The following is a 27,086-nucleotide window of genomic DNA, read 5'->3' on the forward strand; positions in this document are numbered from 1 at the left end:
GGATTAACATTATTAACATTCTTTCTGTTAAATGGATCGACGGATAGAAAGACTTGTAGTTCTCAAAAGATAAATTTAAGTAAAAGTTATAGTAATTTTATATTAAAAGACCTCTTAATGTTTTCGTTTTAACAAAATTTGTATAATTTTCAATCAAAAAAATAAACTAATAGCTCGCCATTGTTGACGTCGCCGAGCAGGACGTCACATGGGCTGTTCTACTTCTTTCTTCCACAGTGTCTTTACGTAAGGTAGTGATTGAAATACACCACAAGGTGTCAATGGCGAGTTTTAAATTAATTAGAGATCTAGCCAAGGCAAAGTCTGAGTAAGTTTTATGTGTATTTTGCATAGCTATTTTGATTAGGAATGCCAGTTCTCTTTGCATTGAGCGCTTTTCTTTTTGTGAACATTATTTTTTTTAGAGATAGGAATATTATTTTTGTTGTGCTTTCACTAAATGATATCATAGCGACATAACTGTTCTGCCCAAATGCATGATGGGAAGTTGGGCAACCATGACTGTCAGTGGTGGCTGCAACTGGTATATGTTCTGCGTTGTGTTCAACTAAGCATGTAAAGAAAAAGATTGTCTCCTGTCATTCTTCCCCACTTCGCTCGCCACAATAGTTATGTTTGTTGTGAAAGAGTTGCCAAAGCTTATGCCAATAAAAGGCGCGGTCCAATGAACGCATGTGTCCACTCGCATTTTAATAATTTTAAAATCCATCCATCCATCCATCCATTATCTTCCGCTTATTCCGGGGTCGGGTCGCGGGGGCAGCAGCTTCAGCAGGGAAGCCCAAACTTCCCTCTCCCCAGCCACTTCAGCCAGCTCCTCCGGCGGGATTCCAAGACGTTCCCAGGCCAGCCGAGCGACATAGTCTCTCCAGCGTGTCCTGGGTCGACCCCGGGGCCTCCCGCCGGTGGGACATGCCCGGAACACCTCTCCAGGGAGGCGTCCAGGAGGCATCCGAACCAGATGCCCGAGCCACCTCAACTGGCTCCTCTCAACGCGGAGGAGTAGCGGCTCGACACCAAGCCCCTCCCGGATGACCGAGCTTCTCACCCGATCTCTAAGGGAGAGCCCGGACACCCTGCGGAGGAAACTCATTTCGGCCGCTTGTATCCGGGATCTTGTTCTTTCGGTCACGACCCACAGCTCGTGACCATAGGTGAGGGTAGGAACGTAGATCGACCGGTAAATCGAGAGCTTCGCCTTTTGGCTCAGCTCCTTCTTCACCACAACTGACCGGTGCAGAGTCCGCATCACTGCAGACGCTGCACCGATCCGCCTGTCAATCTCCCGCTCCCTCCTACCCTCACTCGTGAACAAGACCCCAAGATACTTAAACTCCTCCACTTGGGGCAGGATCTCATCCCCGACCCGGAGAGGGCATGCCACCCTTTTCCGGCTGAGGACCATGGTCTCGGATTTGGAGGTGCTGATCTTCATCCCAACCGCTTCACACTCGGCTGCAAACCGCCCCAGTGAGAGTTGGAGGTCACGGCTTGATGAAGCCAACAGCACCACATCATCTGCAAAAAGCAGAGATGAGATGCTGAGGCCACCAAACCGGACCCCCTCAACGCTTCGGCTGCGCCTAGAAATTCTGTCCATGAAAATTATGAACAGAATCGGTGACAAAGGAGGAGGAGGAGCAGTGTGGTTTTCGTCCCGGCCGTGGAACAGTGGACCAGCTCTACACCCTCGGCAGGGTCCTCGAGTGTGCATGGGAGTTCGCTCAACCAGTCTACATGTGTTTTGTGGATTTGGAGAAGGCGTTCGACCGTGTGCCTAGGGGAGTCCTGTGGAGGGTGCTCCGGGAGTACGGGGTACCGAGCCCCTTGGTAAGGGCTGTTCGGTCCCTGTACGACCAGTGTCAGAGTCTGGTCCGCATTGCCGGCAGTAAGTCGAATTCGTTCCCAGTGAGGATTGGACTCCGCCAAGGCTGCCCTTTGTCACCGAATTTTAAAATCATATATAGTAAAGTCAATTACATGCAATGGCACTTTTCGGCCACCAGAGGAGGCCTGGCCATCGTGCTGCCCGGTTTTCTGTTGATTACATTATTCTAGTGCAGAAGAAATTGAAATCACTACCATGCTGAGAGGAGTAATACCTTACCTGAACGAAACAAGCAGCAGATTTTGTCCCTATATTTACATTGCAATCTGCTGAGGACAGCCTCTGGTATTGAGTGGATAGAGAACGTAGAAGGGTTATGAGGAGCAAGGCCTCCTTAACCTATCTATCGGCCCCTGGGCTAGAAAGACAAGTCGGCCCCCCGCTAGTTAAGGTGGGAGGCCTTAGCCCGTTGGATAAGATGGCCCCGATGAGGAAGATATTCTTTCCTTTCTATTTTAGTGAGTATGCTTGCTTCAGTCAGCTGGATAATGGATGACATAATGTATCACAGAAAAGTTTTAATCAAGGTCCTTGTTCAATAAACCTAATGCCTGCCTAATCCACTCAGGTCCAAAGACGTTTTTTGTTTTGTTTAAAGGCCTTCCATTTGGTTTATATTTTCACAAACATTCCTAACAAATTCAACTCTATTCTCTCACTAAGGAAAATGTGTAGTGATCTAAAATATGCAAACTCATCTCACCCAAATGCATTTAGTATGCGCTTTAAAAACAAGTTAAAGGATTCTTAAAAGAAAATTGAAAGCATCGTATCCTACTATAATAGCTGGCTTATGGATGACAATAAAGTACTAGAAGCTTAGCTAGCTTACAGTATTAGCGTCTGACCCGAGGTGCTGACTTGGCATTTGGAGCCAAACCATGTTTACGACGACCACCGTGAAAGTAATTCATGTTGTCCTTTGCATCCTTTGAAGCTGTAACGGCACCATGATGTTTGGCTACTCTTTCATAAACTAAACTGGACATCCATGCTGCCCTTAGTCAGCAGGACACATTACATCCTCTATTTGTCATTAAGTCTTTCTAAAGTGTTTGGCTCCAGATGCCCCACGACACTTTTTAAACACTTGAAAAGTTCTCCCCGGGGGAAATTTTTTACACAACCCGGCCTGCCTCATTAATAACAGGCCACGAGGCCTTTGTGAAGCTCTATTTGCATAATAAAGTAATTAATCAATGCTAATGCATTCTGACAGACGCCACATTGCTGCTGATATAAAAGCACGACATTTGAACGGGTCCACCCACGTGTGTCTGCTATACCTGTACGTAGACTTTCTGCTCCACTCTGTGGACTCGCACTCGATGAAGTCTCCCATCTGCCAGGTTAGCTGCAGCGGGGCAGAAGACGTCTGGCTTCCTGTCTGTCTGCAGGTGGTACCAGATCTGTAGACTCCCTGGACGCAAGGCACGCACAGCCCAAATGTGAAATCCCGTTGCTCCTTTTATCTTTTTATACGTCACATTCGCTTTTGTCTGATGGAACTAACAGGTGTAAAAAACAAGCAGTGTGAGGAACTAAGAAAGCTGCAGTACTGTGCATGTTTGTGTGTGTTCAAGACAGTCTTCAAAAAACTAAATGTGTTTTTCAAAGCTAGTGTTCAGGAATCCTGACGCATTTGTTTTTTTAAACATGTTATTAATTTTAAAAAAGAGTCAGTTTTATAGACATAGAATACAAATTCTTAATTGGACCTAGCATTAAAATTTCATCAAAAAGACAATTCAGTCTTCAAAGAACCAGACACAGGTTGAAGATAATTAGTCTTCATCGATGCTAACAAAGTTTTTGTAAACAATAGCGGCAATATCTTTTTTTGACACATTTTGAAAAATAATTAAGACAATGCACAACAAACAAAGACTGTTTACAATCCTCATAGAATGTAATTTTCATAAACATTCATCATAAACCTACTGTAATTTTCGTACTATATGGCGCACCTGACGATTAGCCGCCACCCAGCAAATTTGACACGAAAACGGCATTTGTTCATAGATAAGCCGGACGAGACTATAAGCCGCAGCTGTCCTCACTGTATTATGAGATATCTCGTAAGACTAAATGAACCACCATGAAGCTTTGAAAAAAGTGGCTGTAAAGCTTCATTGCTTCAAGAAGCTTCATCTGATCGTCAGTGCACCCTTGGGGGAGACAGTCAACATCTGCTGTCAACACTGTTGTCATCCAACATGCCTCCTAGCATGCATTGCAGCGCTACGGATGTAAATAACAATCAAAATTCATGTTCCATGCGAATTATTTCTTCAGTTACTGTTCCAGTTGTTTCATTAATTGCAATTTAATGTATTTTGGTAACACATTTGACAGTGGTGCCATATGACTGTCATAAAACCATCATACTTATGACATGACACTGCCATGAGCATTAATGAATGCTTATGACAAATGTCCTTTTGTGTCATCCGGTAATTTATTTGAGTGGATGTAAAAGATCTGAGCTGGACATAAATGGCGTTACTGGCATAATTTGCCAGATGACATTAAATGACATCTGTTATAAGCAGCAGCATCCTTAGACTGTCATAAGACCAAATGAACCACCATGAAGCTTTGAAACAATTGGCTGCAAATCTGCAGTGCTTCAAGAAGCTTTATTTGGCAATCAGTGCACCCTATGGGGAGAAAGTCAACCTCTGCTGTCAACACTGTTGTCATCCAACATGCCTCCTAGCATGCATTGAAGCGCTACAGATGTAATTAACAATCAAAATTCATGTTCTTTGCTAATTATTTCTTCAGTTACTGTTCTAGTTGTTTCATTAATTGCTAGTTAGCTTATTTTGGTAACACATTTGACAGTGGCGCCAGAAGACTGTCATAAGACCATAATAATTATGACATGACACTGCCATGAGCATTAATGAATGCTTATGAAAGACATCATTTGGTGTCATACGGCAAATTGTCTCTTTTGAATCGATGTAAAAGATCCGAGCTGGACATAAATGGAGTTAGTGGCATAATTTGCCGGATGAAATTTAATGACATCTATCATAAACATTCATTAATGTCCATGACAGTGTCATGTCATAATTGTGATGGTCTTATGGCAGTCTTATGACGCCACTGTCAAACAAAGTGTTACCTATTAACCCAAATAAATCAACAAATAAGCTGTACTGAACTATAAACCACAGAATTCTAAATGGGGGGAGGGGGGGGGGTAGTGGCTTATAGTCTGAAAATTATGGTATATTTTACTAAAGTGTCATGATATACAGTTTGTAACATTTGTGTTTCGTGAACAATGTAAACAATTTAGTCTTGAAAGAACCTCAAAGGTTGACTTAAAATGAAGACTAAATATGCATCTCAATGACCATATGTTTTTATAAACAAAAATAACACTAGTTTTCAAAAAAACAAATATATGTGTTTTCTAAAACACTGAAGACAAGCCAGTATATGCTAGATGGAAGGGAAATCATATCATGCGTTTGCAGTATCTACGCCATGACAGTGCTTTACAGGCTTAAATCCACACACCAATAGGCAGTGCTACAGCAATGCCCACTGGGATCAATTTAAGGGGTACCCTGGGTGGTCAAAAGGTTCCATGAGCAATTTTGCACAGTTTGATAAATATCTGACATTCTAATAATTATTTTTTGCTTTGCATTTGCCAAAATTACCCCCTTGTTAATTTGAATGCACGCTGCCATATTAGGAACCGATGTGATATCCCTCACAACTACCAGTTGCTATTGAGTGATACACAATCGTTGTAGTCATATTTTCCATAAACAAAAGGACGTTCAGGCACACAAAAGTAGTGCTTATCTGTGTTTTTTCGCTTGTTATTGAAACATTCATACATTTTGGATTCTGCCATGATAGCTGCACGCATGAACATTAACCATATAAAGTGTATAATTTTGCTCCGGGAACCATATATTTATTCTCGACTGACCACCAGAGGCATGCTTAAAGGTCAGTGTCTTGCCTGAAGACACTTCAACAGTGGGTAGTCAGAGCCGGTTGGGCTCAAATCACCTTACCCTTTGGTCATTAGATAACCTCTAGATAATCTCTACCAACTACAGGCAGTCCCTGGGTTACGATGTACCCGATTTACGTGACTTTGACTTTACGATGCCAGACCTCACTATTTTGTCTCCAGTATTTTATTTTATTTTTCTAAATAATTTAAAAAATGAAATTGTTTTATGATGCATTCTCTTAGTTTGGCGCAGGAAGCGTAAGCAGGTAGTACTTCCGCAAGCGAGAAAGAGCGCATATACACACAAAGAAGAACATATTTGCACACACGAAGAAGAGCGCACGCGCACACACGAAGAAGCGAGTCACGCACCCGAGTGAGAGGGCAAAATTTACAGCTGAAAGCCTGCGCTCACATTTATTGCTTGTGAAGCATCTACAGAGGAAACGCCTGTTTAGAACACCTTTTGTACTGTTTGTTTTACTTGGGGAGTTTATTAGTTCATGATTAGTTTATTATAGTGATTGTTTTTGATGATGTGCGGACGCTAACTGATAGGTGCTAATCATTTGTGTGGATTGTGGCGGATTGATTTGAATTGCTGTTATTAAAGATGAAAGTGCCTTAATTTCATTTTTACTTTAGTTTCATTCCGTAAGTGTTGATGTCATGAGCAGCTGAATAAAGTCAGCAAACCACACGGCTGACTGACATCGTCATTTCGTTTAGCTCGCTGTCTAGCTAGGACCTAGTTCCAACGTCTTGGCAAGGACAGTACAATGATGTATAATAAAAGTTTTTGGGATACTTATTTTGAGATTTTAGGGGTACTTAAAGGAATTGATTCCGATTTAGGAGGAAATTCGGGTTAGGTCGCCAGCGTAGGAATGGAACTCGTTCCTAACTAGGTTTGGCTATCTTTTGAATTTGAACGGTTCCGATTCCATGTTTCGATTCCAGTTCCAAACTGCCAAATTCTCAATTCTGATTCTTTTAATAGGCAGGTTAAAACATTTCCATAGTTTATATTGATTTCTTAACGTCTCGATTATTTTTTAAATTATATGAACTTTCAATTAACTTTGCTATGAACTTCTCACAGGGCTATTTTTATCATATAGATAAATATCAGTCTTTCAACTTGATTATGGTGAAGTTTCTTTTCACGGAAGTGTTCTTTCACAAAGATGTTTATTTTTCAAAAACCTTTACACATAGTCTTTTGCCTATGTTTTAGAGTGTCTTATGCTGCAGGAATTTTTACATGTTATTGAGCTCCCACTAACGGGCTAACCTGGAGCAAAACATATAACAAAACAAACAAAAAAACAACTTGTAAAACCCAGTCCAGATTAGCAGTGGCGGTCAGGGCATCAAAACTTGGAATCGAAATAAAAAAATTTAACGGTTCCGGGAGAATCAGAGTGTTAGTCCCGGATCCCATCGATGCTCCGGGGATTACCTGCACTCCATGACTGCTCTTATATAAATTATGGGAATAAACAGAGAAAAATGTTTATGCTGTGATAACAACAGGTCGCAATAATGGTTGATTGGACACAAACCTGGTAGTTTTTTGGTTTTGCTATTGGTGTCAATGGATGAAGGTTAAGATGAATATTAAGTTAAAATCTATGGAACCTAATATCTATAAGAGAATTTCACGAATCTTCAATGATCTGAATATAAATTAGAATTTTGTTGTAAACATTGAAAATCGTTTTACAGTAATGAAACAACTAAATCAGTTCTTCCACACAAACAGAGAAATACTTCACATTCTATTCGTACTTGTACTCACCATTCTTGGCCACAATGACGGCGATATACTGCCGGCTGAGAGTGCTGACAGACAACAGCATAGCGGGACTCTGTGAGGTGATAAAGCTAAATGAGAAGTCCTCTTTGGCCCGACTGCTGCTGCTACTCTCCGCCTGCAAGCTTTTGTTCAGCATGACGGAGAAAGGCTCCTGGAGTGTGTAGGTCAGCGACGACTCTCTGTCGAAGGACACGGACACCTCTGCGGAGAAACCACAATGATGACAGACGGGCGATTGGTTAGACTTAAGTAAAAGATTGGACACAAATCTTTTTAACTTTGCCATTACTCATTATACTTTTAGTGTTTATATGTCGTACAGACTTTAAATCATAAATAATAGTTGAAAAGTGTTTAGATGGTTCTATAAAATTCACAGTGATAGTCTGATTTAGTGAAGATGTGCATGTGTAAAAAAAAGGCTAGTGAAGCAGATTGCATCTGCCAAATGCAGTAAATTTACTCAGGATTCATTTTGTGGGTTGTGGGAGGAGTAAATGCAAATATATTAATTTATCACATGCAAAGTGAATTGTCAAACCTAAAATGAATTACAGTACATTGGCGTGTTTTGTCTTTAAATAGCAGGTGCGAAGCAGTCCCAGCATGAGAGGCGTCTGGCATCAAGCTGTGATCGTGCATTCATTTTTGAAACGCACACAAAAGTAAGTAAGTTTTGTGACATATAGTCTTTTGAGCACTGCAATTTGAGAGCTTCTGAATGATCAACGAGCTGACTTATTTGCCTGTCACACTGAGGAGTCGTGCCACATCACCTATGACAAAATTACTTTCAACTCTGCATGCGTGCGTTTGGTTCATTTTAACGCACTGTGAAAATTGGTGCTGGGCTTTCCCATAGCTCTTTTCTGAAGCACTATTTAAACTTAGGGTGGCCATATGTATATGGCGGAAAACACAGACAAGACTGAAAATCAGTTTCTGCTCTTGCACTCCTCTTTAAAAGAAACTGCTCTATTTTAAGCCAAAACAACTGTTGTGTTTGATAGGACAATATGTCTATATGCTGCCACAACAGATTCATGGCGCATTAAGCCCCCGAACTATTTTTAATTTGTCCGTTTTACCCTGAAACCCCCGTTTACAGACGTCGCGCAACAGCGTTTGTTTCAACCCAGTCATAAAACGAAGGTAATTAATTATATTTATTCTTCAAAATGTCTGTCGTTTTTAGCTTAGAATCATAAATTGATGTCTCATATTTCGTTAAAAAAAACAAAAAACAAAAAAAAAACAACCTTAAAAAATTATTCACTCACATATTTTAAACTTTAAACAAATTATGTCACAATGAAAAAAATGGCGTCTGTAAAAAAGTCATGGATATCCACCACAAAACTATTGCTTAATTGTATTGTTTTTGTTACTGTTACATTATCTCCGATATGTTAGATGATAAATAATCGATCCAAACAAAGAAAAATTGGGAAAAAATTGTTTAAAAGGGTAAATATATGAAAAAGAAAATCTCGATCACCACTTGATGTCTGCGATTTCTGCATCGCGACCCTTGTTATATGACCATGTTTCACCCATAAAATCCAGCTTTGGCCATTCACAACTCTGTCTTGACACCCGGTGATACATGGTACATGGAGTTTTTGGATCGAAACAAGGTAAGTATGCGATAATATCTCATTAAAGTCATGGCGTCTGTAATTCTGCTCTTGTGTGCTCTCACATCCAGATAGGGTTTTGCTGTTTATTATTATTATTATTTTAGAAATGTCCTCTTGTTCAAATTTTTTCTTCCCCCAGAAATGGAGATTTTAAGCTTTGCAATAATGTATCACACATGCAAATCGGACAATTTTGAAATTTGGCCAGAAAGGGGGTCTCAGAGCGGAACTTCAAGTCACCAGAGTGTTTTCCGTCAATGCCTTAATTTATGTTCTCACACAACCTTCCAATGTTCGCTGGCATTTCCCATCTCTGGATTGAAGTTACGTAGTAGAATGGGGAAGCACCTATGGCAGGGGCCAGTAACGCGTGGTTGTAGATCCGCATGCGGCTCTTTAGCGCTGCCCTAGTGGCTCCCTGGAGACTTTTCAAAAATGTTTGAAGTTGGAAAAAGAGGGGGAAAAGAAATATACTTTTTTGTTTTAATATGGTTTCTGTAGGAGGGTAAACATGACACATTCATTCTTCCTGTTAAACTTGAGGCAGCATCGTACAACAAAGTAGTCACATGGTGCGTCATTCTCTACTGGGTGGGGCAGAGCAACTTGCTTATTTAAATTTGGCGCCCTGAAGCGATGGTTGCTCTGAGGATTTTAGGGATGGACTTATTTGAGAGGGTGGGGATTAAAGTATATTTCTTAATGTGCGTTATTTATTTTGTGTTTATTTTTCAGGAACTCCAGTGAGCATCATGGAGTGAAGTTGGAACGTGCTTTCGCTGTTCAGGCATTTTTTTTCAAGCGAGCAATAAAATCGCCTGGGTTAAGTTCCTGCACCATAGCAAATTTGTAGGGATGAAATTTCAATTCTTCATGGGGGATTCGTCACACAGAACGAGCAGACAACCCAGGAGCAGATGCGTGTTTGCCGGTGGACATCTTTTTCTTTGCTTTACCCGTTTCCCTGAAGATGTGTACCCATGAAACAATCCACTGCCGGTCAGGAAAACAACCATGGTGGGCAATATTGAAATGTCTACGGAATTCACGTTGCGTAGCGACAATTGTGCGACCTCTTGAAAAAAATGCCTCAACAGCGTACGCAAGTTCCAACTTCAACCACTCCTTGATGCTCACTGGAGGTCCTGAGAAATAAACACAAAATAGATAACACATGTTAAGAACCAAACTTTAAGCACCACCCTCTCAAATAAGTCCATTCCTACCATCCTCATCGCAAGAATCGCTTAAGAGCGCCAAATTTAAATAAGCAAGTTGCTCTGGCCCACCCTCTATAAGATGCACTGCAGGGAAAATAAACATTTAATCATTAAGGTGATGCGGACTCTGCACCGGTCCATTGTGGTGAATATGGAGCTGAGCCAAAAAGCAAAGCTCTTGATTTACCAGTCGATCTACGTTCCTACCCTCACCTAAGGTCACAAGCTGTGGGTTGTGACCGAAAGAACAAAATCCCAGATACAAACAACTGAAATGAGTTTTCTCCGCTCGGTCATTTGGGAGGGACTCAGGGCCGAGCCGCTACTTTTCCGCGTTGAGAGGAGCCAGCTGAGGTGGCTCGGGCATTTGGTTCAGATGCCTCTTTGACGCCTCCCTGGAGAGGTGTTCTGGGCATATCCCACCGGCAGGGTGCCCCTGGGACGACCCAGGACACGCTGGAGAGACTATGTCTTTCAGCTGGCTTGGGAACGCTTAGGGATCCCACCGGAGGAGTTGGTTGAAGTGGCTAAGGAGAGGGAAGCCTGGGCTTCCCTGCTAAAGTTGTTGCCCTCGCAACCTGACCCCGGATTAAGCGGAAGATAATGGATGGAATCATGAAGGCTCACTATGTATATGTAGCCAATTTAGTAATTTGATTGTAGGCTTATATATATAGGCGTATATTATATAGCTAATATACACTCATCGGCCAATTTATTAGGTACACCTGTCCAACTGCTCATTAACATTTAATTTCTAATCAGCCAATCACATGGCGGCAACTCAGTGCATTTAGGCGTGTAAACATGGTTTAAGACAATCTCCTGCAGTTCAAACCGAGCGTCAGTATGGGGAAGAAAGGTGATTTGAGTGACTTTGAACGTTGCATCGTTGTTGGTGCCAGAAGGGCTGATCTGAGTATTTCAGGAACTGCTGATCTCCTGGGATTTTCACGCACAACTATCTCTTGGGTTTACAGAGAATGGTCCAAAAAAGAAAAAAATATCCTGTGTGCGGCAGTTCTGTGGGCGGAAATGTCTTGTTGATGCCAGAGGTCAGAGGAGAATGGCCAGACTGATTCGAGCTGATAGAAAGGCAACAGTGACTCAAATAACCACCCGTTACAACCAAGGTAGGCAGAAAAGCATCTCTGAATGCACAGTACGTCGTACTTTGAGGCAGATGGGCTACAGCAGCAGAAGACCACGCCGGGTGCCACTCCTTTCAGCTAAGAACAGGAAACTGAGGCTACAATTTCCACAAGCTCATCGAAATTGGACAATAGAAGATTGGAAAAACGTTGCCTGGTCTGATGAGTCTCGATTTCTGCTGTGACATTCGGATGGTAGGGTCAGAATTTGGCTTCGAGAACGTGAAACCATGGATCCATCCTGCCTTGTATCAACGGTTCAGGCTGGTGGTGGTGGTGTAATGGTGTGGGGAATATTTTCTTAGCACTCTTTGGGCCCCTTGTTGCCAATTGAGCATCGTTAGAACGCCACAGCCTACCTGAGTATTGTTGCTGATCATGTCCATCCCTTTATGACCACAATGTACCCAACTTCTGATGGCTACTTTCAGCAGGATAATGCGCTATGTCATATAGCTGGAATCATCTCAGACTGGTTTCTTGAACATGACAATGAGTTCACTGTACTCAAATGTCCTCCACAGTCACCAGATCTCAATCCAATAGAGCATCTTTGGGATGTGGTGGAACGGGAGATTCGCATCATGGATGTGCAGCCGACAAATCTGCACCAACTGTGTGATGCCATCATGTCAATATGGAATATGAACTCTCTGTGGAATGCTTCCAGCACCTTGTTGAATCTATGCCACGAAGAATTGAGGCAGTTCTGAAGGCAAAAGGGGGTCCAACCCGTTACTAGCATGGTGTACCTAATAAAGTGGCCGGTGAGTGTAGATACATACAGCATGTGTTGCCTTCATTATAAGGCTTATATAAGGCTTTCAGACATTTTTTGGGTCCAATATGGCTCTTTTAACATTTTGGGTTGCCGACCCCTGACCTAGGGGGAGCACCCTTCACTAAAAACCCCCATTACCCTAAAAAGGGTAGGTACCCTGAGCTGCAATTGTATGTGTAGGCATAAATAACTGTTGTCGTACAGGTACTGAGCAATGGGATAATTAGTATGCGCAAACCTGCTAAGTACATCTCACTGTGGATAAACCTCAGAAAAAAAAAGTGAGATTCTCTTCAGGAGACTGAACTTGACTACATGCAGACGGAACCTTTTGAACTTAGAAATCAGCTCAGGGTGAATGTCTCCCAGAGAGGTACCGTTCCCCGGAGAGATCTTCTATACCCTGGGGTCATAATGCCAAATTTCCCACCTTCAATTGTCACACAGTTCACGAAGCACCTGACCCTCTAACAATTGGTGAGCCCCTTTGGCCCTACCAGAAGGGATAAAGTCGCACACAACTTTGCTCTTGTGTCTCCTAAAGACACATAAACCTCTCCTGATGACCAGCCAAGCTGAGCAGAAAAGGGGCTTGGGTTATTTAAAAAAAAAAAAAAACATTAAAGATAATTAATGGCCCTGACATAATTGTTTTTGTTTACATGCAAAACTAAAAACCTAGTAGAATTGAATATGGCTTTCTTGAGGGGTTGAATTTTACCCATGTGTAATGTTTGTTTTTGAAATATGCAGTGAGGAAAATAAGTATTTGAACACCCTGCGATTATCCTACTTAGGATTGATAGGTGGGTTTGGAATTTTCGTGGTAGTTGCTTGTCCACTGTGAGAGATAATCTAAAAAAATCCCTTATTCAGAGTGTATGATATTTTAACCATTTATTTGTATTATACAGCTGCAAATACGTATTTGAACACCTAAGAAAATCAGTTTTAATATTTGGTACAGTAGCCTTTGATTACAATTACATAGATCAAACGTTTCCTGTAACTTTCCATCAGGTTTGCACGGACTACAGCAGGGATTATGTACCACTACTTCACACAGGTCTTTTTTAGATCAATCAGGTTTCTGGGCTGTCACGGAGGAATGCAGAGTTTGAGCTTCCTCCAAAATTTTCTTTTGAGTTTGGGTCTGGAGACTGGCTAGGCTCCTCTAGAACATTTATATGCTTTTTACAAAGCCACTCCTTGCTAATTCTGGCTGTCTGTTTCAGGCCACTGTCATGTTGGCAGACGCAGTCACCACCCATTTTCAATGCTCTAACTGAGGGAAGGAGGTTATTCCCCAAAATTTCACATTACATGGCCCTGGTCATCCTCTCCTTGATACAGTGCAGTAGTCCAGTCCCGTGTGCAGAAGAACACCCTCCAAAGCATGATGCTACCACCCCCATACTTCACAGTAGGGATGGTGTTCTTGGAATGGTACTAATCATTCTTCTTCCTCCAAACACTATGAGTGGAATTAAGACCAAAAAGTTACATTTTAATGTCATATAATCACGACTTTCTCCCATGACTCCTTTGGATCATCCAAATGGTAATTGGCAAACTTAAAACGATATGTGCTGGTTTAAGCAGGGGAACCAGTTCCATGCATGATTTTAAGCTATGACGTCTTAGTGTATTACCAACGGTATCCTTGGAAATGGTGGTCCCAGCTCTTCTCAGGTCGTTGACCAGCTCCTCCTGTGTTGTTCTTGGCTGATTCTTCAACATTCTTAGGATCATTGAGATCCTACGAGGTAGATCTTGGAAAGAGCCCCAGTATGAGGGAGATTGACAGACATGTCTGGCTTCTTCTGTTTTCTCATAATTGCTCCAGTGGTGGATCTTATACTGTATCACCAAGTTGTTTGGCAATTGCTCCGTAACCCTTTCCAGCCTTGTAGAGTTCTACAATTCTGTCTCTGGTGCCTTTGGACAGCTCTTCATCATGTTATTAATTGGAGTCTTCTTGATGGTATTAGGTGGACAGGTGTTTATATGTAGCTAACCGCCTCAAACAGGTAAAAATGTAAGACTCAAAACTCTACCTCCATTCAACTTATTCATTGGACTCTTTAAAGGCCACTAACAGGTCTTAGAGGCTCACAATTCTATCTAATAGATAGGTGTTTAAGAACTTATTTGTAGCAGTATATTTCAAATACATTTTTAAAAAATCATACTCTGTGATATCTGGATTGTTTTTCTTTAGATTGTCTCTCACAGAGCACAAGCACCTACCATGAAAATTTTAAACCCATCCAGCCTTTCTAAGTGGGAGAACTTGCAAAATTGCAGGGTGTTCAAATGCTTATTTTCCTCAGTATGCTTTGACTGAACCTGTATGTGAACATGTATTTTCACAGGCAAAAGAACCTAAGGCTAAGTTCACACTGCAGAGTGTGATGTCCAATTTAGATTTTTGTTAATACAAATGAATAAAATTGTTAATGGAAGTAAAGATAGTGCCTTCGGCAGGTCGTCAGGCTTTTCTGGCAATTTCGAGGATTTTGTGCTATCGGATTCAACATCTTCTTAAACTGATAACTTCACATGTGGCATGAAGGGGAAAATAGTATTTTGTACTATTGCATGTACACGCCTGACGTTTGTCTCAACGAATGGAGATTGTAAATTTTTGACGAAAGTTGATGATGTACAGTTGGGCAAATAAGTATTTAGTCAACCACTAATTGTACAAGTTCTCCCACTTGAAAATATTAGAGAGGCCTGTAATTGTCAACATGGGTAAACCTCAACCATGAGAGACAGAATATGGAAAAAAACCCAGAAAATCCCATTGTTTGATTTTTATAGATTTTATTTGCAAATCAAGGTGGAAAATAAGTATTTGGTCTATACCAAAAGTTCATGTCAATACTTTGTTATGTACCCTTTGTTGGCAATAACGGAGGCCAAACGTTTTCTGTAACTCTTCACAAGCTTTTCACACACCGTTGCTGGTATTTTGACCCATTCCTCCATGTAGATCTCCTCTAGAGCAGTGATGTTTTGGGGCTGTCGTTGGGCAACACGGACTTTCAACTCCCTCCTCACCCCATGGCGTCAAAATGATAACAAGAACCGGAAGCAAAAATCCCAGATGCACACGGGGGGACCTAGTGAATGACCTACAGAGAGCTGGGACCACAGTAACAAAGGCTACTGTCAGTAACACAATGCACCGCCAGGTACTCAAATCCTGCACTGCCAGACGTTTCCCCCTGCTGAAGAAAGTACACGTCCAGGCCCGTCTGCGGTTCGCTAGAGAGCATTTGGATGATCCAGAAGAGGACTGGGAATATGTGTTATGGTCAGATGAAGCCAAAATAGATCTTTTTGGGAGAAACACAGGTTCTCATGTTTGGAGGAAAAAGAATACTGAATTGCACCATACCCACTGTGACGCATGGGAGTGGAAACATCATGCTTTGGGGCTTTTTTTTCTGCAAAAGGACCAGGACGACTGATCTGTGTAAAGGAAAGAATGAATTGGGCCATATATCGAGAGATTTTGAGTGAAAATCTTCTTCCATCAGCAAGGGCATTGAAGACGAGACGTGGCTGGGTCTTTCAGCATGACAGTGATCCCAAACACACAGCCAGGGCAACAAAGGAATGACTTCTTAAGAAGCATTTCAAGGCCCGAGAGTGGCCTAGCCAGTCTCCATAGAAAATATGCAGAGGGAGTTGAAAGTCCTTGTTGCCCAACGACATCCCTAAACATCACTGCTCTAGAGGAGATCTGCATGGTGGAATGGGCCAAAATACCAGCAACACTGTGTGAAAAGCTTGTGAAGAGTTACAGAAAACGTTTGGCCTCCGTTATTGCCAACAAAGGGTACATAACAAAGTATTGACATGAACTTTTGGTATTGACCAAATACTTATTTTCCACCATGACTTGCAAATAAATTCTTTAAAAATCAAACAATGTGATTTTCTGAGTTTTTTTTCCACATTCTGTCTCTCATGGTTGAGGTTTAACCATGTTGGCAATTAAAGGCCTCTCTAATATTTTCAAGTGGGAGAACTTGGACAATTAGTGGTTGACTAAATACTTATTTACCCCACTCTATAGGTCGGCGCATTCATACTGCAGATGAATCGCATACATGATCGACTTTTATGAACACATACATGAAAAAGTATCTGAACCTTTTGGAATTTCATACATTTCTGCATAAAATCACCATCAAATATGATCTGATCTTTGTCAAAATCACACAGATGAAAAAAAAAACGTGTGTCTGCTTTAACCTAAACCACCCAAACATTTATAGGTTTTTATATTCTAATGAGGATAGTATGCAAACAATGACACAAGGGGGAAAAATAAATAAGTGAAACATCACATTTTGACACATTTAACAAATTAACAATACTTGATCGCAGGTCCTCAGACAGCTCTTTTGACCGAGGTATGACACACATCAGACAATGCTTCTCATCAAGACAATTCTTACCAGGTGTGTGCTTTATAGTGGGCAGGGCAGCTTTAAACCACTCATCAGTGATTGGGCACACACCTGACTTAAACTGTTTGGTAAAAATTGGTTTCAATTGCTCTTTAAGTCTCCTTAGGCAGAGGGTTCACTATCCCCCCCCCCCTTCTGTCATTGTTTGCATGCTATCCTCACTAAAATATGAAAACCTATAAATATTTGCGTGGTTTTAGTTAAAGCAGACACTGCTTTTTCATCTGTGTGATTTTGACAAAGATCAGATCACATTTGATGGTGATTTTATGCAGGGTTGTGAGAAATTCCAAAAGCTTCAGAAATAGTACTTTTTCATACCACTGTATTTGAAAAAAAAAAAAGGCATTTGGATTGTTTACACTGCATGAAAACAAAGCCATTACGCGTTGAATATGAACAAACCAATAGGAATTGACTTGCACTGTGAACGTAGCCTTAATTGAACCCAAGAATGACTTCATCCTCCTCCTTTATATTTAAAAGGAAATCCTCAACTTTCCATATAGGGTATTTTGATTTGACTCCTGGGGGGTTTACATGTTTATTGGACTTCAATTGAACTTCATTAAGCATGAAAAGAAGAACCATCATTAACGGCCCCATTAAAGCTTTTGGTCTCATGTTCCACGTTAAAAATAAGCGTATGGTATCATAAAATGTTCTCCCCAGAAGCTCAAAACATTCTTTTGTTCCCAACGCAACCTCCGAAACACAATTTGTTTGCCGTCAACGACAGCGGCTGCAAATGAGAATCGAACAACTGTCGTCACGCTGTGAAGTCACGCTTGATTAATATCGTCCTCCCACCACACCACATGCCTTCTTTCTGTGTACATATACTGTAGACATCATTGTCTAAGAAGCCATGTTTTCTCTCTAGGCTGGGTGATGGGACAGAGACGTTTGTCTAGCAGGACGTTTCAGGCATTTCAAGATTTAGCACTGTTTGAAATTAGGGTACATGGCCAAGTATGTAACTCGGGATAGAATCGACATTATGGATACTAAAGTAGCTGTACCTTTTACTGCGGTACTTCACTCTTTTCGCAGAGGAAAATTGAGACATACAGCCAGAGTTGCCAGATTGGAAAGATAGTCTGCGGTCCAATCACACTATAAATCCCGCAAAGTTCAATAAAACGCCATAAGAAAAAAGCAGTGGTATCAAGATGTATTTACAGTACATAAGCTAGCGCAAAATGTTTCACACTGTTCATGATGTGCCTAGGTTTGTAACATTATTCTGAGAGGATAAAAAATTGTGAGAAAAATATAATTTAATGTAATAATTTTATTATTTTCCTTTGTGACTCGTCTTACATTTTTTTGTTTGACAAGGAGAAGCTGAATGAAAATGTAGGTTTAAAATGAGCATTCAGCTCTAGATCATCAGCTAGCCACCATACACTGGTATTTAGATAAATGTATCCAAAATACAGTGCCTTGCAAAAGTATTCGGCCCCCTTGAACCTTGCAACCTTTCGCCACATTTCAGGCTTCAAACATAAAGACATAAAATTTAAATTTTTTTGTCAAGAATCAACAACAAGTGGGACACAATTGTGAAGTGGAACAAAATTTATTGGATAATTTAAACTTTTTTAACAAATAAAAAACTGAAAAGTGGGGCGTGCAATATTATTCGGCCCCCTTGCGTTAATACTTTGTAGCGCCACCTTTTGCTCCAATTACAGCTGCAAGTCGCTTGGGATATGTTTCTATCAGTTTTGCACATCGAGAGACTGAAATTCTTGCCCATTCTTCCTTGCAAAACAGCTCGAGCTCAGTGAGGTTGGATGGAGAGTGTTTGTGAACAGCAGTCTTCAGCTCTTTCCACAGATTCTCGATTGGATTCAGGTCTGGACTTTGACTTGGCCATTCTAACACCTGGATACGTTTATTTTTGAACCATTCCATTGTAGATTTGGCTTTATGTTTTGGATCATTGTCCTGTTGGAAGATAAATCTCCGTCCCAGTCTCAGGTCTTGTGCAGATACCAACAGGTTTTCTTCCAGAATGTTCCTGTATTTGGCTGCATCCATCTTCCCGTCAATTTTAACCATCTTCCCTGTCCCTGCTGAAGAAAAGCAGGCCCAAACCATGATGCTGCCACCACCATGTTTGACAGTGGGGATGGTGTGTTCAGGGTGATGAGCTGTGTTACTTTTACGCCAAACATATCGTTTTGCATTGTGGCCAAAAAGTTCAATTTTGGTTTCATCTGACCAGAGCACCTTCTTCCTCATGTTTGGTGTGTCTCCCAGTTGGCTTGTGGCAAACTTTAAACAAGACTTTTTATGGATATCTTTGAGAAATGGCTTTCCTCTTGCCACTCTTCCATAAAGGCCAGATTTGTGCAGTGTACGACTGATTGTTGTCCTATGGACAGACTCTCCCACCTCAGCTGTAGATCTCTGCAGTTCATCCAGAGTGATCATGGGCCTCTTGGCTGCAGCTCTGACCAGTTTTCGCCTTGTTTGAGAAGAAAGTTTGGAAGGACGGCCGGGTCTTGGTAGATTTGCAGTGGTCTGATGCTCCTTCCATTTCAATATGATGGCTTGCACAGTGCTCCTTGAGATGTTTAAAGCTTGGGAAATCTTTTTGTATCCAAATCCGGCTTTAAACTTCTCCACAACAGTATCTCGGACCTGCCTGGTGTTTTCCTTGGTTTTCATAATGCTCTCTGCACTTTAAACAGAACCCTGAGACAATCACAGAGCAGGTGCATTTATAACGAGACTTGATTACATACAGGTGGATTCTATTTATTATCATCGGTCATTTAGGACAACATTGGATCATTCAGAGATCCTCACTGAACTTCTGGAGTGAGTTTGCTGCACTGAAAGTAAAGGGGCCGAATAATATTGCACGCCCCACTTTTCAGTTTTTTATTTGTTAAAAAAATTTAAATTATCCAATAAATATTGTTCCACTTCACGATTGTGTCCCACTTGTTGTTGATTCTTGACAAAAAGATTAAATTTCATATCTTTATGTTTGAAGCCTGAAATGTGGCGAAAGGTTGCAAGATTCAAGGGGGCCGAACACTTTTGCAAGGCACTGTACACAACATTCATCGTCCACATCAGGGGGGTCACTGGGGGGGGGGGCTGGGTAGTGCCCACCCACGGACACGCTCTGTCCACCCATAGAAAACTGAATGTAGTACTAACGGCAGTCTGGGCTAGGGATGGGTGGATCGATACCAAAATAACGATATTTCGATCCAGCGCGTTAAGTTTTAGGTATCGATCCCCAAGCATAAGTATCGATATTTGGAATTAATATATTATATTTTCTTTGTCTATTTTTTGGGTAGATTTTTGTGCACACTTTAAAAAAAATTATATGTTTAATATTCATTTTGTTTAATATTTTATTTAGGGCTGTCAAAATTATCGCGTTAACGCGCGGTAATTAATTTTTTAAATTAATCACGTTAAAATATTTGACGCAATTAACGCACATGTCCCGCTCAGACAGTATTCTGCCTTTTGGTAAGTTTTACAGCAAGGCTTTTTGTACTGTCTAACAGTGAACGCTTGTGGTCGCTTTGCGACATGGTTTATTGTTTTCTTGCCAATTCAATATGGCTGCACGACGTCTCGGGCTGACGTCTACGTTGTAATGTTGTGCTTATATGATCCTTGGACAAGATTTGTCCGTAAGTATGGTTGTTGTAAAGAATGTACATATTATTTTAGTAAGCGAAATGTTATATTCTTTGTATGAGACGCTTTTTGTTCATGTTTAGTGAACCTGTATGTCGTGCTAAGCTAACGTTGTTGCTAATGCAATGCTTGTGTACTTTTTTTTTTTGTAGTTTTACGACGGTCTAAAGAGGACAATGGTTTGAGGCCATTTTATTAATAAATCAGATGAAAAAGGAAGAAGTCTGATTATTAAGGCGTTGTTCAATAGCTGTCTAGCTTTTGAAAAAGTAGACGCTTCGGAGTGAGGACAGCAGAGACAGATTTAAATGACCGCAGAGTGAAATGCCCACTACAGTCCTTATGTACCGTATGTTGAATGTATATATCCATCTTGTGTTTTATCTTTCCATTCCAACAATTTATTTTACAGAATATATATATATAATTTACAGAAAAATATAGCATATTTTATAGATGGTTTGAATTGCGATTAATTGCGATTAATTACGATTAATTAATTTTTAAGCTGTAATTAACTCGATTAAAAATTTTAATCGTTTGACAGCCCTAATTTTATTCATTTTTCTGTGAAATATATTCTTCCATATTGTTTTATGTTACAAACAATTAAATGCTTGATTTCTTATGTTTTCTTGCTATTTATTTTTATTTTGTTAAAGGTCTGCTTCAATTATTTCAAAATCTGTTTGAAAATTGTGTTAGTGAAATAAAATTCAAAAACGGCAAGTGACCATTGTTTATTGGATATATTTTTAATGATCTACCATTAGAGGGTGTTAACATGCTACTATTAATTCGTTCTTGAATTAGATCAAAAATATTTAACTTAGGTAGATTAAAATTTGATCAAATACAACATGTAGCAGGGAAATGTTCTGTGCATATGAATTTAAGTGTCATGGTTAAAGAGTGATACTGACTAATCAGATTTTGTTGTTGATGGATTGGTTTGTGAGTTTGTAGGGAAACTGCTTTGCTAGTTATTAAAAGCAGTTTTTCCATTGCAATGCGTATTTGACACAAAGAGACTTTTAATAGTTTTTAAGTGTTTGCTGTAGTTGTACATTAGATATCATCAGAATGGCTTAGAACTCTGCAGGGTTGTATATATACAGTATATGAACTTCCGGTATCGATATCGGATCGGGATCGCAATAATTAGCCTTGGTATTACTTGGTATCGGATCGAATCCAAAATTACTGATATCGCCCATCCCTAGTTTGGAGAGCACGTATGGTATCCCATTCATATAGTACAGACGTGTTCTAAGTTTTAACCTTTACGTTGTTACCTCCTCTTTCACCTTTTAAAAAAAAAGAATTGTTGGTTTTGTTCCTAGGGGCCGCCACACACATTTACGCATATTTTTTTATTTATTCATTTTTTTAACATTTTATCAAAGTTTTCACCAGTGTTCACCTGGCTGTTGAGTTTCATGAGTTTTGAAGCATTCTGAGGGGGTCAAAGTAGGGCTCAAAGCGTCGGCGGGACAAAAAATGACTGCTAGGGGGTGCTACATAGTGTATTTGGAATTTGTCTTTATACGGTATCAAAGATTGCACCTGTCTTGACCTGCCTGCCGATTTTGGTGCATTTTTTTGGTGCAGGTAAGACTAATGCCCACCCACACCTGGCATCCTGCTAACACCCAGGGCCGGCCCAGCCTATAGACCCTACTCACATGACGTCACAACCACGCCTCCGCGCCATCTTGTCCGTCAGCTCGTCGGGTTTAAGCATTACCGCTACTTAAATTCCTCCTATTTTGGCGTGTTTTTCTGCTCGTTAACATTGATAATCAAAATGATGAAGGCGTGTGTGGCGGTTGGTTGCAATAACAGAGAAGACAGACGGAGAGAATTGAAGTTCTACCGTATTCCGAGAGATCCGGAGAGGAGAGCGAGATGGACTGCTGCAATTCGACGAGAAAACTGGGCACCAAATGATCACTACAGGTTATGTAGTAGTCATTTTATATCTGGTAAGATACTTTTAATATATATTTAGAGGGTTTTGGGCTGACAACCACAATTAAGATCATTGCGAGGCTAATCGCTGACAACATACAGTTTCAAATTCAAGATGCTTATTTCTTTCACCATCATTATTATTTTCTGAATAATATTTAGCTGGTACCAAGTGAAAGAAGTTAAACAGGTGTGTCCAAACACACATACCACATACCGCACAGCTCTTAGATTTAGGCTTTGTGTCTCAGCTTTAGCCCTACTTTTTGCTGGTATTGTTTGTTCCCTGTGCTTGTGTGGGTTTTCTCTGGGTATTCCTGGTTCCTTTCATACTTCAAAAACATGCATGTTACGATAATATACCCTCAACTGCCTTTGGGTGTGAATGTGAGCTTGAATGGTGGACTTCTTTACAGCTACATGGTTCATTGTTTGGATGTCTGCTACGGTGACAGCTCTGAAGCAATTGTTTTTCTAAGATTTTCACAGTGTACAGACATTTCGAGGTGCATCCCTTCAGTATCATAAGCAACAAGCAGCACTGAGGTCTACTTGAAGGGATGCAAGCTAATTAAGAAGCAGAAAGAAGAGACAGAAAAGGTCCCCATTGCCCAAGCTCCATTAAGAGTTGTTACTGACAGAACAGAGAAATGCATGCTTGTGAGCACTGTTATTTCTCTTCATGTGTTGAAACAACCAGTTTTTTTAAGGTTTATCATTGACATTTTGGTGTTAAAATAATTGATTAGCTTATTATATAGTTCAGTTTTACAGTAAACTTCAACTCTGAGTGACAAAAAGCTTGAAGTAACAGTGCTTTGCTTTTGGGAGGGGGGGGGGGGGTTGTGAAAGTGAGAGTGAGAACATGGATGTTAAGGAATGCTTTAAAAAGCAGTAGATGGTAAAAACAGCAAGTTGTTAAAACTTAATACACATCCCCTGCAATAAGCAAGATTCCATGTATTGCATGTTGCCTGACGTTGGCTAGTGACCTGTCCAAGATATACTGTATGGCACCTCTCGCCCATACTCAGGTGGGATCGGAACCAGCTTAAAATTTTGGGCTTTAGGAATGCATTCTTTCCATTGCGAGTGAATGGATTTTGAAAGAGTTGGATAAAATACAGTATTTGGCAACGATGACCAAAGTCCTGCTCATTGCAGCAAACCACCTCACTGATTTAGTCTGAATGAACCTGTAAGATGGTTCATATGTCATTGGTCACATGATTTGAAGCAGAAGAGTTTTGGGGAGTGGTTCAAGTTTCAGTGGTTTAGGTTTTTCCTCGTGTTTTTGAGATATAAGTTTAAAGCTATAACCTGAATTATAGTGTAGAGTAGATTGATTGGGTGGCAAGAATGTCAGGATTTTGAGTGGATAAAGCTTGAAACAAGTTCTATTTATACTACAGTTAATTTTTATAATGAACCTAATTAAAATATATATCATGATCTTTGAATTTAACTAGTTGATCTTAAGATTTTAGAACTGAAATTCTAACTGGTCCATGTAGAAAATTAACTTCTCCAGCACTGCTCACTATTCAGCACAGCTTTGCATTAACTTTAGGCAATGGCCTACCATCCAGCATACAATAATAATAACAATAATAATTGGTTCAGTTAATGTGCAAAGATGGGTATTAATGTGACTTGTGATCAATGTTGTTAATCTTACTTTTAAAACAGTAATTCATTAGTTACAAAATACTTCTCCCAAAAAGAAATTGAGTTAGTAACTCAGTTTCCTCATTATAAAAGTAAGCGGTTTACTTTTCTTTTTCTACACGTTATTACATTATACATTCTCTAACATCTTTCACATCAAATATGTTTATATCAACGGATTGAATTGAACATTGACTGAATTGTTTTCATCCACCCCCCAAAAAACCAGGTCACACTGTTTTGTTTTTAAATTTCTCCTATATAAGAATGTAATGGTATAGAAACATTAACTTTCAAATGCTGTGGGAAAAAAATGCCTTTTCGTTTTTCCTGTTGTACTGAAACCGCACTGAACCGTGACCCCCTGTACCCAGGTACATACTGAACCGGGACTTGTGTGTATCGTCACACCCCTAATACCATATTGGCCTGAATATAATGTAATCAAAAAAATGAAAGCTACAGTGGCTGCTGCTGGCCGAAAAAAACGTCTAATATCCCTCCCCTTTAAAAGGGGTGGAGGAGGCGGCATGTTGCCGACATGTTGTATTTCTGTTGGGACTGTGAGTGCATGTGTGTGTTGGGGTGGGGCAAGTTATCAGCCAATCAAACGTGCGTTTGAGGGAAAAAATGGACAGTCTCATTTAGCAAATGAAAAAGGATAAATGTAAGTCTGAGCATAATGAAAATAATTCACTTAATAATGGTTGAGTCACTTCTATCCTTACAACAGACAGAAAGACAATCTAAATTACCTATAGACCCTACTCACCTACGTCACAAAATGGGCGTCGCTGTCTCCGGCCGCCATATTGTACCTCTTTTTAAGACCTATTGTCATTGTTTTCAATTAGTCGAGCAAGTTATAGAGCAATTCATGGAAGCCCCGGTGTTATCTGACGCTGTAAACTCATTGGATCCGTTGCATAAAAGGCGTTACGTGGAAAAGCTTCAGTTTATCCATTTGCCAGATCCGTATTTGATGCCTAAATCGATGTTTTTCGACCCGCTGGCTTCGCCTGACATCTGATATCTTGATATTTACAACAATCTTGTCCACACAAAATCAGCCTATTCTCACGAAAGTTTGAAAAACTTTAAGAGCTTGGAGGCTTATAAATGCTACGTTGCTGGTTGGGTGAAACAGGTCCTCGTACACGAAAAGTCGGCAGGAATCTTGTGCTCGGAAGGTGAGTTACGAAATTTTCAATTCAAAATCTTTTGTTCTTGCTAACATCCACTGTCAAGTCTAATGTATTTCATATCATTTGTCAATGGAGCTAGGGCTTTTAATGTTTATATGGTTTAGCGATAGCACTCTCACTATATACATATATAATACGTAATAAGTATGAAGTGCGATAGCACTACTCCAGATTGTCCTTAGTTGAATTTATTTTTTGGCTTTTGACCTCAATAGTGAAATTGTAAATTAATTGTATGACAACTGTCTGATTATCCCCTTATAATTATATATTTTCAGGTAGTTCATTCACAACGTCTGAGTGTATGTTGTCGGCGATTAGCCTAGCAATGATCTTAATTGTGGTTGTCAGCCCAAAAACCCTCTAAATATATATTAAATGCATCTTACCAGATATAAAATGACTACTACATAATCTGTGGTAGTCGTTTGGAGCCCAGTTTTCTCGTCGAATTGCAGCAGTCAATCTCGGTCTCCTGTTCGGGTCTCTCGGAATACGGTCAAAATCCAAGTCTCTCCGTCTATCTTCTCTGTTTTTGCAACCGACCGCCACACATGACTTCACCATTTTGATTATTAATGTTAACGAGCAGAAAAACACGCCATAATAGGAGGAATTTGCGAAGCGCTAATGCATTAACATGACTAGTATCCGGACAACATGGCGCGGGGGCGTGGCTGTGACGTCACGTGAGTAGGGTCTATACAGTGGGGCAAATAAGTACCTAATCAACCACTAATTGTGCATGTTCTCCCACTTGAAAATATTAGAGAGGCCTGTATTTGTCAACATGGGTAAACCTCAACCATGAAAGACAGAATGTGGAAAAAAAACAGAAAATCACATTGTTTAATTTTTAAAGAATTTATTTGCATATCATTATCATTATTATCGTTATGTACCCTTTGTTGGCAATAGGGGAGGTCAAACGTTTTCTGTAACTCTTCACAAGCTTTTCACACACTGTTGCTGGTATTTTGGCCCATTCCTCCATGCAGATCTCCTCTCGAGCAGTGATGTTTTGGGGCTGTCGTTGGGCAACACGGATTTTCAACTCCCTCCACAGATTTTCTATGGGGTTGAGATCCGGAGACTGGCTAAGCCACTCCAGGACCTTGAAATGCTTCTTACGAACTCCTTTGTTGCCCTGGCTGTGTGTTCGGGATCATTGTCATTCTGAAAGACCCAGCCACGTCCCATCTTCAATGCCCTTGCTGATGGAAGGAGATTTTCACTCAAAATCTCTCGATACATGGCCCCATTCATTCTTTCTAATGTGTTGTGGTCAGATGAAACCAAAATAGAACTTTTTGGTAGAAACACAGGTTCTCGTGTTTGGAGGAGGAAAAATACTGAATTGCATCCGAAGAACACCATACCCACTGTGAAGCATGGGGGTGGAAACATCATGCTTTGGGGCTGTTTTTCTGCTTATGGACCAGGACGACTGATCTGTGTAAAGAAAATAATGAATGGGGCCATGTATCGAGAGATTTTGAGTGAAAATCTCCTTCCATCAGCAAGGACATTGAAGATGGGACGTGGCTGGGTCTTTCAGCATGACAATGA

General features: G+C 40.5%; 1 protein-coding gene across 4 annotated transcripts in view; it reads right to left on the bottom strand.

The window, feature by feature from the left end:
* LOC130926990 (contactin-associated protein-like 5) overlaps positions 1 to 27,086 on the bottom strand; it is a 376,038-nt gene that overhangs the window by 33,791 nt on the left and 315,161 nt on the right. For all 4 annotated transcript variants that reach the window (XM_057852402.1, XM_057852401.1, XM_057852404.1 and 1 more), the window contains 2 exons: positions 7,699 to 7,917; positions 3,196 to 3,329 (listed from right to left, as the gene is read on the bottom strand). In XM_057852402.1, coding sequence (XP_057708385.1) covers positions 3,196 to 3,329; positions 7,699 to 7,917 — 353 coding nt within the window. The remainder of the gene's footprint in view (positions 1 to 3,195; positions 3,330 to 7,698; positions 7,918 to 27,086) is intronic.

The sequence above is a fragment of the Corythoichthys intestinalis genome, chromosome 12 (genome assembly GCF_030265065.1).
Source record: "Corythoichthys intestinalis isolate RoL2023-P3 chromosome 12, ASM3026506v1, whole genome shotgun sequence".
NCBI lineage: Eukaryota > Metazoa > Chordata > Actinopteri > Syngnathiformes > Syngnathidae > Corythoichthys > Corythoichthys intestinalis.